The following is a 13,759-nucleotide window of genomic DNA, read 5'->3' as shown; positions in this document are numbered from 1 at the left end:
GCCCCGGACCCCACTGGTGAATCTTGCAGCGCTCCCCCAGACCTTCTAGCTGTCAAGAGAAAGGCCTCAACATAGCTGTTTTCTTTTGTATTTATATGCTGTACCCGCGTTTATGCTTAGGGTTAGGGTTTACTGGGTGTTAGGGGAAAAAATCCCCTCCCCCACCCCACTCCAAAGTTCAGGTTCCGCTAGGCGGCTAGTGGATCTATATATATCTAGATCTACCACTTGATCTAGACCATCTATGATCTAGACACATGCGGCTCTTTGGATGTTAAGCTGCGGCTCTTCAGCTCCATGCGCAAACATTATTAATTTTATCAACAAAAAAAATCGTTCTGATTCGATTCTATCTCTCAGCCACTCGCTTTTCAATGCACCCCGCCCCCATGTCTTGAAAAGTAACATATTTGCAGGTGGAAGATATTTAACTTTCTTCTGCCATATCACTTGCTCTAGATGATTCTTGCGACATAAAAGACACGGCACTAGTTGGCTCTGTTGACAGATATATGTCTTCCCAAGGTCCAAAGATCTTCGAAGAACTTCTAGGATTGCTACTAATGTCGTGACAACTAGACGATACAGCTAATGGCGTGCAAATATACCTTGAAGACAATATAATCAATATAAATAAAAATCATTAAAATCGTTTCAATAGCAACTGATGGAGCCAGAATTATGACAGAGTTTTTGGCGCTAAATAAACCACTAAAATTATTACATTTCTCTGTATAATACACCAAGAAGAGCTTTGTATCCAAACATTTCCGGCCGAAATAGTTGAGGTCAGGAATTTGATGATCAAGGTTGTTAACAGTATCTTGTCAAAAGTACTCTACCATTGTCAGTTTTAAAAATTCTTAACGAAACGGAGACTTAGTATTCAGATCTCCTTCTTTACAACAAAGTGCGATGGCTTTCTAAATTAAGGTGTTGAAACGTTTTGCTTTGTTCTTAAATGAATAAAATACAGTCCTAAATGATAAAGGCATTAATGGTTGCAAGCATATTACTTCATGGTGTTATTAAAAGTGAAATTAAATGAGCTAAAGCTAAAACTGCAGGAAAGGGAAACCCAGTCTCTGTTTTGGTAGAAGAATTCGTTTGTTTTGAAGAAAAAAAATATTCTTTTTGCAGAAGACATTCAGAGCTGTCAATCACTTTATTTTCAATTTGTAAATCAATATTGCGATAAAACCAGTGCACCTGTTGACACGAGTTTCTTCAGCACAGTTATAAAGAAAAATCAAACATGAATTTATTGACAGATTTGTTTGACCAATTCAAAACAAACAAAACGATTGTAGCCTTAAAAAAAATATTCTCAACACCAAAGTACCGAAATACACATTGAGCCATTCGGAAATGATACTGGATCTCTTGACATACTTTTCATCGATTTAAAAAGTAAAGCTTTATGTAGTGGAAAATTTACTGAGTTGAAAATCAGGTTGGAAGAGTTGGAGCTCCTGAAATGTATGTAATGCAACAAAAGTGGTCAGCTTTAAATAAATGCCGCGAGATTAGGCACTTATATTTGACGCATGGAATAGTCTTCCAGATTGCTACATTTAGGTGAAAAAGTTGGCATTTGGAAGGCTGGCCATCATCGGATCAGCATATTCGTAAGAGCAAGGGTTCTCTTGCATGAATAAAGTAAGAAGTTTACTAACAACTGAAAATTCTGTTAGCCAAAACTGTGAGCCAAATTTATCCAAACTTTCTAAAACCATGCAAAGCCATAGTTACCACTGAATTTGTTTGCTCAATTGTTTGTTATTGTAGTACAAGTTTGTGTTGTATGTAAATGTTTAATTGTTTAAAATTTATTCTTAAATAATAAGTAATTACCTAATAATACCATATATACTTGGCTATGTTTTATCACGCTCACATCTGCAATATTTTAAGCTTCAATATCACTGCCTGGTATGGCAATCTGAGCATTAAAAATAAAAATAAACTTTATAGAATCCTAAATGCTGCTGGCAAAATCATTGGCAAAAAACAAACCCCATTTGGGCAGTTGTTTGAGACAAACATCTATAAAAAAAACTAACAAGATCCTTGAAATAAAGACTCACTCTTTGTGTCAGGATTTTGTGATTTTACCATCACAGAAGAGATACAAGACACCGATAGCAAAGACAAACAGACACAAACACTCTTTTGTTCCCCTGGCAATCAAATCATTAAATAAGAACAATCTGGTATAAACTTTGTCACATGTAAATTATGAGTGAGTCTGTGAATGTACACTTTGGTTTCTTATAGTTATGTTTTTTGTTTGGTGTAATGCATAAATTGTAAGACAAATTTCCATACGGATAATTATCATAATAAAGATTATTATTATTATTATTATTACATATATAAACGCTATTTATATAACGATAAATTGATTTTTTTTTCTTATGAATAAAAGATTCGTGTTTTTTAAAAACGTTATTTATGCGAGTACTATTTACTGTTTGGAAGAAACAAAATCTTGTGGCTCTTTAAAAACGTTGAGATTTTGTAAATTGTAATTTTTGGCTCTTCCGACTCAAAAGCTTGCCGGCCCCTGATCTAGACCTATCCTATATTGAAACTCAAAATTTTTAGTTTAATTTTTAGTTTACAGAGGAATCTAAGTGTTGTCTACAGCCTACAATAAAAGATCATTCACTTACTTCGGAAGCAATGTGCTTGGGCGATAGAACAGAATCCATTTTTCCAGTCAAGACTTCAAAACTTACACATGATAGTTTATAGGCTAGCTCTACATTTGTAAAATGTGCACTAAAGATGGATTTGGATTTAGAGTGTATGTAAACAATATTCTTTTAAAGTTTGTTGAGGAGCGCAAATTGTTATGACGTCAAATCAAGTGATAATTTTATTGTTCCAGAATGTTGAGTCTGTGGTTGAGTTACAGATTGAATTGCTCAAATTAGGACATTGCGTTGTTAACATGAAACCACAACCAATAATAAAAAATATTTATGTCTAGTTTGGAGACATGAAAGAAAAACCCAGTTTAAAATGTAAAATGGTCTTCAATGTTCTTAAGAATAAGTGCTACAAGAGATCGATTCGGTCTAACTGGTCATAAGAAAACATTGAGATCCTGGAATCGTGGGCGTAGCCAGGTTTTGTTATTGTAGCCATAAAGTTTTTTCGGTGTGGGGGGCGGGGGGGGCATCTGTGTGTGTGTGTGTGTGAATGAAAGACAGAGTGTGTGTGTGTGTATATATAAAAGGAAAGTTAATCTTAATTACATTCCGACCGTTCATTCTTTCGGAAGACGTTATCTGTACCCTAGAATTGGTTCTTCCTGGAGTCGTTTGTTTGTTTTGTTTTACATATTTCTTCAGAGTTGAAGATAATTTGCTTCCTATTCCAAACCTCCCGCAGGACGACGGGAGATGGCATCACGCAGGGTATAAACCCGGGACCATCAAGAAGTCCGAATGACAGTCCAGCGAGAACACCGAATGATTAGGCAACCAAACAAAACAATTTATCACCAATAGTTAATTAGTTATCCTAATTGGTTCATTTTTCAAATTGATTCTTATTTATCAGGTATCTTATATTCTTATATAATACAAACGTTACTTTAAAAAAGAAGATGATTACGTCCTACGCGTAAATTCTGCCAATTCATTGGTTTTCCTTGCTGCCTCGGGCAACCCATTCCATACTCTAATAGCATTAGGGAAGAAAGAGCATTTGTACAAATTTGTCATAGCATATGGAACAAGAAAGGTGCTCTTACCTTTGTGTCTTTCTCAGCATTTTATTAGATTTTGTTTTGGTATTTGAAGATTTTGGTTCAGTGTTTTATGTATGATTGCTACTTTATTTTGAGTCTTCTATCCTGAAGGCTTTCTAAATTTAGTGATTTTACTAAAGGTGTTACTCTAGTCAAATGTGAATATTCGTTTGTTATGAATCTCACTGCTCTATTTTGTGTCTGTTCCAGTTTCTTAATGTTTTCTTGAGTTGGGGGATCTCAAACAGAGGATGCATATTCTATTATTGGCGTAACCAAGGTTAAATAACATTTTAGTTTTATGTTCTTATTTGATTTATAGAAATTTCTTTTAATAAACCCTAATGCTTTGTTTGATTTTTTGATAGTTTCATCAATATGGGGATTCCATGACAATTTTTCATTTATTATAACATCTATAGGTATTTTGCATTTTTAGTCTGTGTTACTGGTTTACCATGAATAAGATCAATGAAGTTTATTTGTTTTAGTTTCTTGTTACTCTTAATAACTGACATTTTTCTAGGTGGAAAGACATGCTCCAATTTGATTCCCATTTCTGTAATTCATCTAATTCTCTTTGTAAAATATCTGTGTCTTGTGTTGTTTTTATTGTTCTATATATTATGTACACCTAAGTTTCCTGTTATTGGTGTTGAGTTAGAGCCATTTATTATTACAGCTTGTTCTCTCACTATTAGAAAATCTTTAATCCACTGATACAATGGACCATCAATGCCAAAATATTTCAATTTTTAAGCAAACTATGGAGGTGAACTTTGTCAAAAGCCTTGAAAAAATCTAATAAGATAGCATCTATTTGAAATAAAATAAATAATTGTGCAATATTTCGGCTTGATCCGAGATTGGGTGCCAGAAATATAACGTGCCAGATAGAGGAAATACATGTAAAAAAACAACAAAAGGTCATTTATTTGAGTTTCAGGACCTCTAGTTATTTACCTATATAACCTTGGTATTTAAATTAATTGCCTCTAGTATATTACTTCCATGATCCTTTCGAAATAGTTCAAGATTACTTTTAGTCTTTATTTGTTCAGATATATTTCTCTTTGTTATTGAGAAATATGGATACTTCCGGACAAAAGTCAGATCGAAATGCAATTATTTCTTAGGAACTTATTTTCATTTGAATCAGCAGCACATGTGTATATGCTGTTTCTACACTTCTTTGGTCTCTGTCCTAGGTCATGCATTCAAACTGGCAGCCTGTGTCTGAGCTTGTTCTTCAAGTGCCCTGGAGTTCAAACTTGGCGCCATGTAAAGTTGGGCAGATTCTTGATTAGTTAATTTATGCTAAATAAATAATTTATACTAAATAATTAATTTATGTTCAATAATTAATTAATTAATTAATTAATTATGTTGCAGTGTCTCTGTGAGTCTGATAGAAATAACTATTAATGATTTGGTTAGGTAAAAATGTATACCTTACTTTGCTATTTGAACAAAAATGTTTTCAATGCCATTCTTTTAATAAGAGAACAATAATAAAAGGGAATTGAAAGATCCATTCATTCCATCAATTAGGGTTAATTAGGTCAGCAATTCCATTTGATTGATTGTTTCAGGAATCTCATTATAATTCTGTGATGATCTGGGAAATAAGAAATTCTCTATTTAAAAATTGCATTTTTTCTTCATAAAATAGAACAAAATAAAACTAAACTTCTTGTGATATTTATATTAGATATACATTCAGGTAAATGAACAAAAAGATTCCAATGTAATCCTAAAACGTATTGTAAGCTTTTTGTGTTTTCAGTTATTAAACAGTTTCTTTAATTGTATGTAACTTTATCTGCCAGTTTATAGATCTCTAGCTCCCTGAACAAGCAAAGTATACTAAATACAAGTCCCATAAGGTAGAAACCCTCAATTAAATCAAGTCAAAGATTCCGAAATAGGCTGAAAAGATTTCTTCAGCTTTCCTTTAGTTTAGCTTCTGGAACTTATCTCTCTTTACTATTTTTAAAAATGAATATTAAGCCAAGCTTTAGTATCACTCCTAATTTTAACCCAGTGTTTCTCAAACTTTTTTGTCTGGCGGCACAGTCAAAAAACTACAAAAATTTCGCGGCACACCACGAAGAGCAACAGTTGTTTTATAATAAAAAGAACAACAGATTTTACCTGTTTTTAAGTATTACATTTAATGTGAAGGGTGTGCCTGTTTTCGAGAGCTTTATGCGATCTAATCGAGGCTCCAAAGTCAACAAACAAACTCGCATTTCATCGTCTATTGTAAGAAATCTCTCTTTTCTTAGACTTGATTTCAATCAGTACTGAAATCCAAACTGACACAATCATGAAGTTGCAAATGGAAGAATTATTTTGATTGCTTTTAAACTGATCGCAGGATATAACTTGTTGATTGAAATCCAAAACACATCCAGGCTTTTCTCGGCATAACTTGACTTAAGAACTGCAACGTTTTTTAAATCAATTAGCTGCTCTGCTTCTTCAGTTGTAAGATTTGTAGCTTCATTGTTTCCAAATAGATAGCTGACCCATCCATATTCATTACTTCCAACTGTTGGGAAGTAATGCTGTAATGCCGACTGCAGGTGTGTCAAAGTGTGCAGAATTTCGGGGGTGATTTCTTTATTTGAAGCGCATTCATTGTAAGTAGGAGAAGGACGCCTTTCGCGATCTTACTTTGCCACAAAGACAATTTTTCACCAAATGACTTTCAGTTTTGAGGATGCAGTGATGATGGTTTCCGATGGTCATTGAAGACTTAAATTCAATTAATTTAATTTGTCAAATAAATCAGAGAAAATGTCACCTTAACCCACCAGATCTCGTCATGAATAGAAAATCCGAAGTCTTTTTTTTTTCAGCCTCCAAGAATGAAATCAGCTCAGCCTTGAGTTAGACGACACGCTTTAACAGTTTTCCCCTGGAGAGCCAACGAAAGTTGGTGTGATACAGGAGACATTTGTAGTCTGAATCCATTGCTTTACAAAGCTTTGAGAAAAGTCGGGATGCAAGCGGTCGAGATTTTATGAAGTTTACAACTTCAATCACTTGATCCAGAACAGACATCAAATCTTTCGGCAAAGAGCTTCTGATTCAGCCTCTGTGTGTGCTTTATTGCGTTTTGCTAATAACTGAGCAACCTTATAACTTGCTATCAATCCCTTTTCTGGCAGCTTTAGGTAGTTCGTAAGTTTCTTAGCTTGTTTATTTTGTTGAGCCCTGATGTTTTCCAAGTATTCCTTGGGTTGCGCTTTCACAGCTGGATGTTTTGTTTCCAAGTGTCTCTTCAATTTGCTTGGAACAAGCGCCTCATTCGACAGAGTTGCATTGCAGATCAGAATGGCAATGGAGATTCTTCAGTTCCCCAAGATATGAAACCATATCCGATACAATCTTCTTTGTACCTTCGTTTGGTTCCTTGCTTTTCATTTAACGCTTTCGCAGTCTCATTCTTGCTAACGTATTTCTCCATGGATAACAATGAATAAGGCTTATTGATAATTTGTTATTATTAGCATACACCTAACCAATTTACATGAAACACATCGCTTATTATTATCGTTACCAATTCAAGAACTGCTGTGCGTCTGCTAAGGCGCCCAACATTTTAATCATTATAATAATGTATATAGTGGACAATTCCATAACCTGAATAGGTAACACCCCTTTCCGTCATAATGGAAAGATCCACTACTACTACTGGTCATTGCAAGTGGAGATGTCATCGCAACGTAAAATAAAAATTTAATATTAGGCAGACCTGCGTAACGCTGCACGTATGGCGTTCTGAAAACTCCCGCGGCACACCAGCAAATCTTCGGCGGCACACTAGTGTGCCGCGGCACACAGTTTGAGAAACACTGTTTTAACCTATAGCTTTCAAAATACTTGTAATAGAAATGTCAGAAATTAGACATCATAGCACAATGTTAAGGGAGATAATCTTTTTTAAAAAATGGTTGTGACTATAATATTCCAGACTTATATTAAGTTAAATTGGAAAAAATTTTGTTAGTAAAGAAGAGGACTTGTTCCATTTTAAGGACTTAACATACAGGATGACTGAATGCTGTTCTATGGATGTTTCAGAAATAAAATTTTCTAATTTCAATGCACTACAATTGAGTGTATGGGACATATCTAAATTATATATCCTGAATATTGATATGCAATAGATCTTCTAAAATTCACAGTATAATCCAAACAACTGTCAGAATAAAGCTATTTCTAAATAATATTCCATAATTCAATGGGCTAAACTTGAGTGAATGAAGGAGATGCTATATCCATCTTTGGCATTTAGGATTCACATATTAACAAAATGAAATAGATTTAGTTATAGAAAAAAAAAACAAAAAAACTCTGTGAAATCAATTATAATAGCATGAATTTAGTGGAGATATTTGTTTCAAGCATTACAAAAATATGAAATTTTCATTACATACAAAAATACAATGCAAAAAACTTATTCAATGAATTAAAGCTGAAGTCTCCCAAGCTCAAGAAACAATGACATAACAGTTTGTACAAAAAAAGAACATTGTTATGTCCCTTTTTCTTGTTATCCAATGGCATCCTTATTAATTCTGTGCAACATGATTCTCATTAAAAAAAACTTTTATAAATAATAAATTATTTTGTTAAATAAAAGGTATACACATGTTTGCTTATTAACATCAGAATTATTCAACACAATAGTTCAAGCTCTGTCAACTTTGTTCTCAATGACACCAAAAACAATGAGGCATGAGATCAAAGTGACCTGTAGCTCTGTCTATAAGTCTACATGAGTGTCATATGACCAGTATACTAAAAAGAAAACAAAACAAACAAAGAAACCTTCTACCAGAAAAATCTATTAAAACAAAAGACTGGCAAGACATTATGTTGACAGCTGGGATCCTGACAGAACCCACACAAATATAAGCCAATAGTCAAGAGTAACAAATCAGCATGACACTTAACTGAATAGCTACTATCCTTTCATCCCTGGTCTACACAATACTAAAGATGTTATTTCATATATTTAATTTGCATAATATATGTAACCACTGATCCAGGGTTTGAAGAGCATTTAACAAACACTATTTTAAAGATACTATGCTAATGAGAATAAAATTAATACAATAAAACATATTCTTTTGAATGCCAATAACAAAAAAAAAGCTTAAAGCTGTAATGGTGAAGAAGACAAAACAAGAAACCTTACAAACATACAAATTAAATAGTCATAAAATTGTAAATAACACTTCATAAAACTGAGATATAATGTAAAGCTAAATTATAGTTAAAATATTTACTTTAAAGAGTTGTATCACTACATACACAGTTTTCATTAAAAGTGATGACAAAAAAGACCAAATTATAATGTACATTGTAGCACAGTAGGAAAATAGAGATCTAACTGATCAATGCCAATGGATTTTTTATAATTGATTATTTTATTTGTTTTACATATTTTGGACGTTCCTTTAACATAGAAGATTATTACATCCTAGCCCAAACATCTAGTAGGGTCTCAGTCCCTTTAGAATAGAAGATTATTACATCCTAGCCCAAACATCTAGTAGGGTCTCAGTCCCTTTAGAATAGAAGATTATTACATCCTAGCCCAAACATCTAGTAGGGTCTCGGTCCCTTTAGAATTGAAGATTATTACGTCCTAGCCCAAACATCTAGTAGGGTCTCAGTCCCTTTAGAATTGAGGATTATTACGTCCTAGCCCAAACATCTAGTAGGGTCTCAGTCCCTTTAGAATAGAAGATTATTACATCCTAGCCCAAACATCTAGTAGGGTCCCGGTCCCTTTAGAATTTAAGATTATTATGTCCTAGCCCAAACATCTAGTAGGGTCTCAGTCCCTTTAGAATTGAGGATTATTACGTCCTAGCCCAAACATCTAGTAGGGTCTCAGTCCCTTTAGAATTGAAGATTATTACGTCCTAGCCCAAACATCTAGTACGGTCTCGGTCACTTTAGAATTGAGGATTATTACGTCCTAGCCCAAACATATAGTAATGTCTCATGAGATGGCAAATTAGCATTACACTCAACCAGGAAGTGAGATTTAAAATTTGTATTAACAGAAGAAAAAAATTCATTTTTTATTCTTAATCTTAAATTTAGTTTTTGGAAGTTGCCATATTTATGTTAACATTTACTTAAACAAGCTCTTTACTAAGCTCTGTTACTGAAATTAAATGTGATTATATTTTTTTAAAAATCACACTTCCCAAACTCAACAGCCTTAACAATTATGTATAGTCAATATTTTGTGATGTTGAAGTCAGTAGATTACTATTTAGGCCTCAAATCCAGTCATTATTCCAAACAAATGAGCTTATAGGGCAGGATTTTAGTAGTAAAAATAATAACAATTAAGCTTTACAACAAGTTTGATTTTTTTTTTAAGTCTCAGTCTCAGATTCATTTTGTAATATTCTAGAGTGACAAGATAAATACATACATGTCTTGCAAGTCAAAAAGGACTGTACAAGCATTTATTTTATTTCTGCTCAATTAATAAGAAACAATTTGACTTATATGGCATGAAAATAAATATAGATTATTTCCTGTAATAAAAAAAAAATCTACACCAGTAAAAAACTGTTAATCTTTAAAATCTAGGTTTAATTCTCATGTTTTATTATGTTTTGAATTTATTTTCCCTCAGAATTGAAGATTAATGAATCCTAGCTCAAACCTCCCAGGATGGGAGGCCCCACATAGCACAAAGTTCAAACCTGACAGTCCAGGGTGCATACTCTATCTATGACAAGGTAGCCAGAAGCTTTCTATTAAAAATACCATAAATAAAGAGAACTTTTAATAATTTAGAAATGGCTCTGAAACGATTTGAATATCTTCTATTAATGACGGAAAAACTTTTTTTTTTATTTTAACAAGACACAAACTTTTATGGGTACTTTTTTTTTATAAAAAGTGTCCATTTCTTAAAATATAATTTCAAATGTATTGAAACAAAATTAAAATAATGATTGAAATAACACTTATTTCTTTATAAAACAATAGCACAAGCAGAGTTGTTGTTCTACTTCAGTTGGGAATCTTTTGAAAGAAAGCAGAAATAAGAAAATTTGGTTCACCACAGCCGTTAAAGCAAGCAAGATAGTAATTTTTAAATAGTTTCAAACAGCCAAAACAACAATTCACTCAGTTGTACAGTGGAGGAGAGAGAGAGTACAAGTTAGTCTAGATTATATGTACACATGTTTACATCACAAGTATAAATGCAAGATATCTGATTTAACTGTACACCAATGTGTTATCAACAATAGACACACTAAAACATGACTAGAATGAGAGAGCAAATTAGGATGCAAGTACATTTTATACAAGATAGATATATCCAGAGAATATATAATTAATCAAACACCTATTGTCATTTCTTTTATCTGATTGACACAGGCTGTAAAATATATTAGATGCAATTTCTAGTCATAAGTTTGAAGCAAAAACCAACCTACACTATAACAATTTTTAATTCTAAATATTATCTACATAGCACAAATACTGAAAATAGAAATTTTCTGTTTGATGCTGATTCTACACAAGATGAATACTGAAAACTAAGGCTTTCTGTTTGATGTTGATTTTCAGCGAGCATTAGTTAAGAAGAATTTTCTTTACATAAAAATAATTTTCATACAATAATTCAGATGTGAATAATATAGAAATAAAATACATTTTTCATGTATGGTTTCAAGCATATTATAAGATTTAGCACAGTACAGTCTTATTTTAAAACTTAAGCAAAACCGCCACCAGTAATATTTGGGCTCCAGAAAACTGTGTACATGTGTCCCCCTCTGCCTCCCCCCCCCCCCCCACATGCCCAAAACCTTCAGTATACAAGAGGCATAAAAAAGCATGTTGGAGCCTCAACTAGAGTCCTGTTTGTTCCCCCTGCCCCCCCCCCCCCTGGTGGCAGATTTGCTCACAGTAATTAAGAATTTCAATAATGTTAGTATGTCTTGAGAGAGACCTTATATTTGAAACATTTTTTAAGTGTATCATTACCTAAATAAAAGGACTGGACCCTTGATGTTATTTTAACACTTCTATAAAATCATATTATTCAAATTACCTTCAAAATAACAAAAAAAACAACAGCAATTATAAGAAGACAATGATATGTAAATAAAACAGTTGGTCCCAGGAATTTATTAGCTTTACAATTGCTAGCTGTCATTAGAAGAGATATAATTTTGTGCTACTTTATAACAAATTTAACTGGTCTCTTAACATAAACAAAGATATTACTAAATTTAACAGCATGATTCAAACATAATTGATGTGATATGTGTTAAAAAAAAAACAACTCTTTTCATAACTAATACTTATAAAACAATATCATTCAGAAAAGAAAACAACTATATTGTTTTAGATTTCTAGAAATTCACATAATTATTTAAAATGAAAGAACTAGCTAAAATAACCTAAAATTACAAAATCTAATAATGTACTTATTGTTGTAATTAATTAACTTCTTCAAATTAAATTGCATAGGTGTTTCTTAGAAATAAATTGGCAAACTTTTCTGCTTTACATTAAAATATATATTTTTTCATTTAAAAAGAAGAAGACATTTTTCATTGCTTGATTATATTTTAGAACAAAACCAGGGCTGGCCTTAAGCATAGTTGACTCAGGCTTCAGATTGGTTAGAAATCTCCCACAGAACTCTAAACAGTTTTTTAAAAAGAAATAGTGAATTTTTGCCCAATGTTATTGTTTGAGTACTCTAGGTTTTAAATAAATTGTCTAAGTTAATTTTTTCACTGTTTATTTTTTATCTTTCTATTTCCTTTGGGGCCACTTTGCCTAGGGCCTCCAATTATCTAAGACCTGCCCTGAAAAAACAAAGGAATGGTGAAAACTTCAGTGTAATTAATTAATGCATAAACTATTTTATTAATTATTAATTGCACAGCCAAAATACAAATGATAAATGCAGAGATTTATTATGCACTGGATTCATATTTAGATTTAAATAAGGCAGTTTGATCTTCATCTCTGTTGGGTGTAATTCTTGAATATCCTGGAAATATTTCGAAGTTGTCAACAATGTCATCAGGTTCCTCAACATTTTCATTTTCTTCAGGATACGGGGGAAGTTCAAATTCCCCATCCATACTCACTGGACGTGACAACTGAAGTTCACTAACAACATTATTATATCCACTGGTCACAGAAGGGTCTTGTCCAGCATAATCACTGGGATAAGCATCACTATAATTGTAACTAGATTCATTGGCATTTTGGTAGTTGTTAAATGTACTGCCATTAGGCAATCTAGTTTGTCCATACTCTTGTTGAAGTCCCCCACCATATAAGGCATTGCTGTAACCAACAATACTGCTTCTGTTGCCGTATGCATGGTGGGTGAACTCTATTCCTTGGTATGGAGGGAGTCTTGGAACATGATTGCGCCTTGATAAGGAGTTGGAGTTTGACCCACTGTCACTCTGGTCAGTCTCTGTATCATACTGATGGCAGGTAGCAGGAGGAGACGTGAAAGAAAGTGGAGTAATGCGCTGAGGCTGTCTGGTACTTTCTGATAAACTGGCAAAGCCATTCTGTATGCCAGTGCTGTAAGGCTGTGTTGAAAACAGAGAACGATTGCGTGGAAAGCTGCCACTGAAATCTCTGGCACCATACCTTCCTGCTACAATCTGATCCTGCTCCTGGCTACTGCTCTCTGCTCGTGAAGGGATAGAAAACATGGGTCTTTGACAGTTTCGAGTCAGAGTGTCTGAGTCTGAATCAAATCTGAAAGAATTGGGTGATTCCCCACGGAATGTGCTAAAAGTCTTTTCTTTTTCTTGAGGCAAGGGAGACAATCTGCTAGAAATGCCACTTTTCACAGATATTGGAGTTGCAGCTAAAGCTCGAGCTGAAAGTATTTTTGGAAAACATTTTAAAAAGTTAAAATAAATTACAATATAAATAATGATCATTTAAATAAGAAAGGAT

General features: G+C 33.2%; 2 protein-coding genes across 8 annotated transcripts in view; both read right to left on the bottom strand.

The window, feature by feature from the left end:
* LOC106056662 (ATP-dependent 6-phosphofructokinase-like) overlaps nt 1-2,812 on the bottom strand; it is a 31,086-nt gene extending 28,274 nt beyond the window's left edge. For both annotated transcript variants that reach the window (XM_056039580.1, XM_056039581.1), the window contains exon 1: nt 2,676-2,812. In XM_056039580.1, coding sequence (XP_055895555.1) covers nt 2,676-2,714 — 39 coding nt within the window. In that variant the 5' untranslated portion in view covers nt 2,715-2,812. The remainder of the gene's footprint in view (nt 1-2,675) is intronic.
* Nucleotides 2,813-8,133: 5,321 nt separating this feature from the next.
* The window catches only part of LOC106056663 (protocadherin-11 X-linked-like), a 72,447-nt gene continuing 66,821 nt past the window's right edge, over nt 8,134-13,759 (bottom strand). For all 6 annotated transcript variants that reach the window (XM_056037444.1, XM_056037442.1, XM_056037446.1 and 3 more), the window contains one exon: nt 8,134-13,679. In XM_056037444.1, the coding sequence (XP_055893419.1) occupies nt 12,748-13,679 (932 nt within the window). In that variant the 3' untranslated portion in view covers nt 8,134-12,747. The remainder of the gene's footprint in view (nt 13,680-13,759) is intronic.

The sequence above is a fragment of the Biomphalaria glabrata genome, chromosome 8 (assembly GCF_947242115.1).
Source record: "Biomphalaria glabrata chromosome 8, xgBioGlab47.1, whole genome shotgun sequence".
NCBI lineage: Eukaryota > Metazoa > Mollusca > Gastropoda > Planorbidae > Biomphalaria > Biomphalaria glabrata.
Note: the sequence above shows the minus strand (reverse complement) of the source record. Positions and strands in the feature narration are given on the sequence as shown.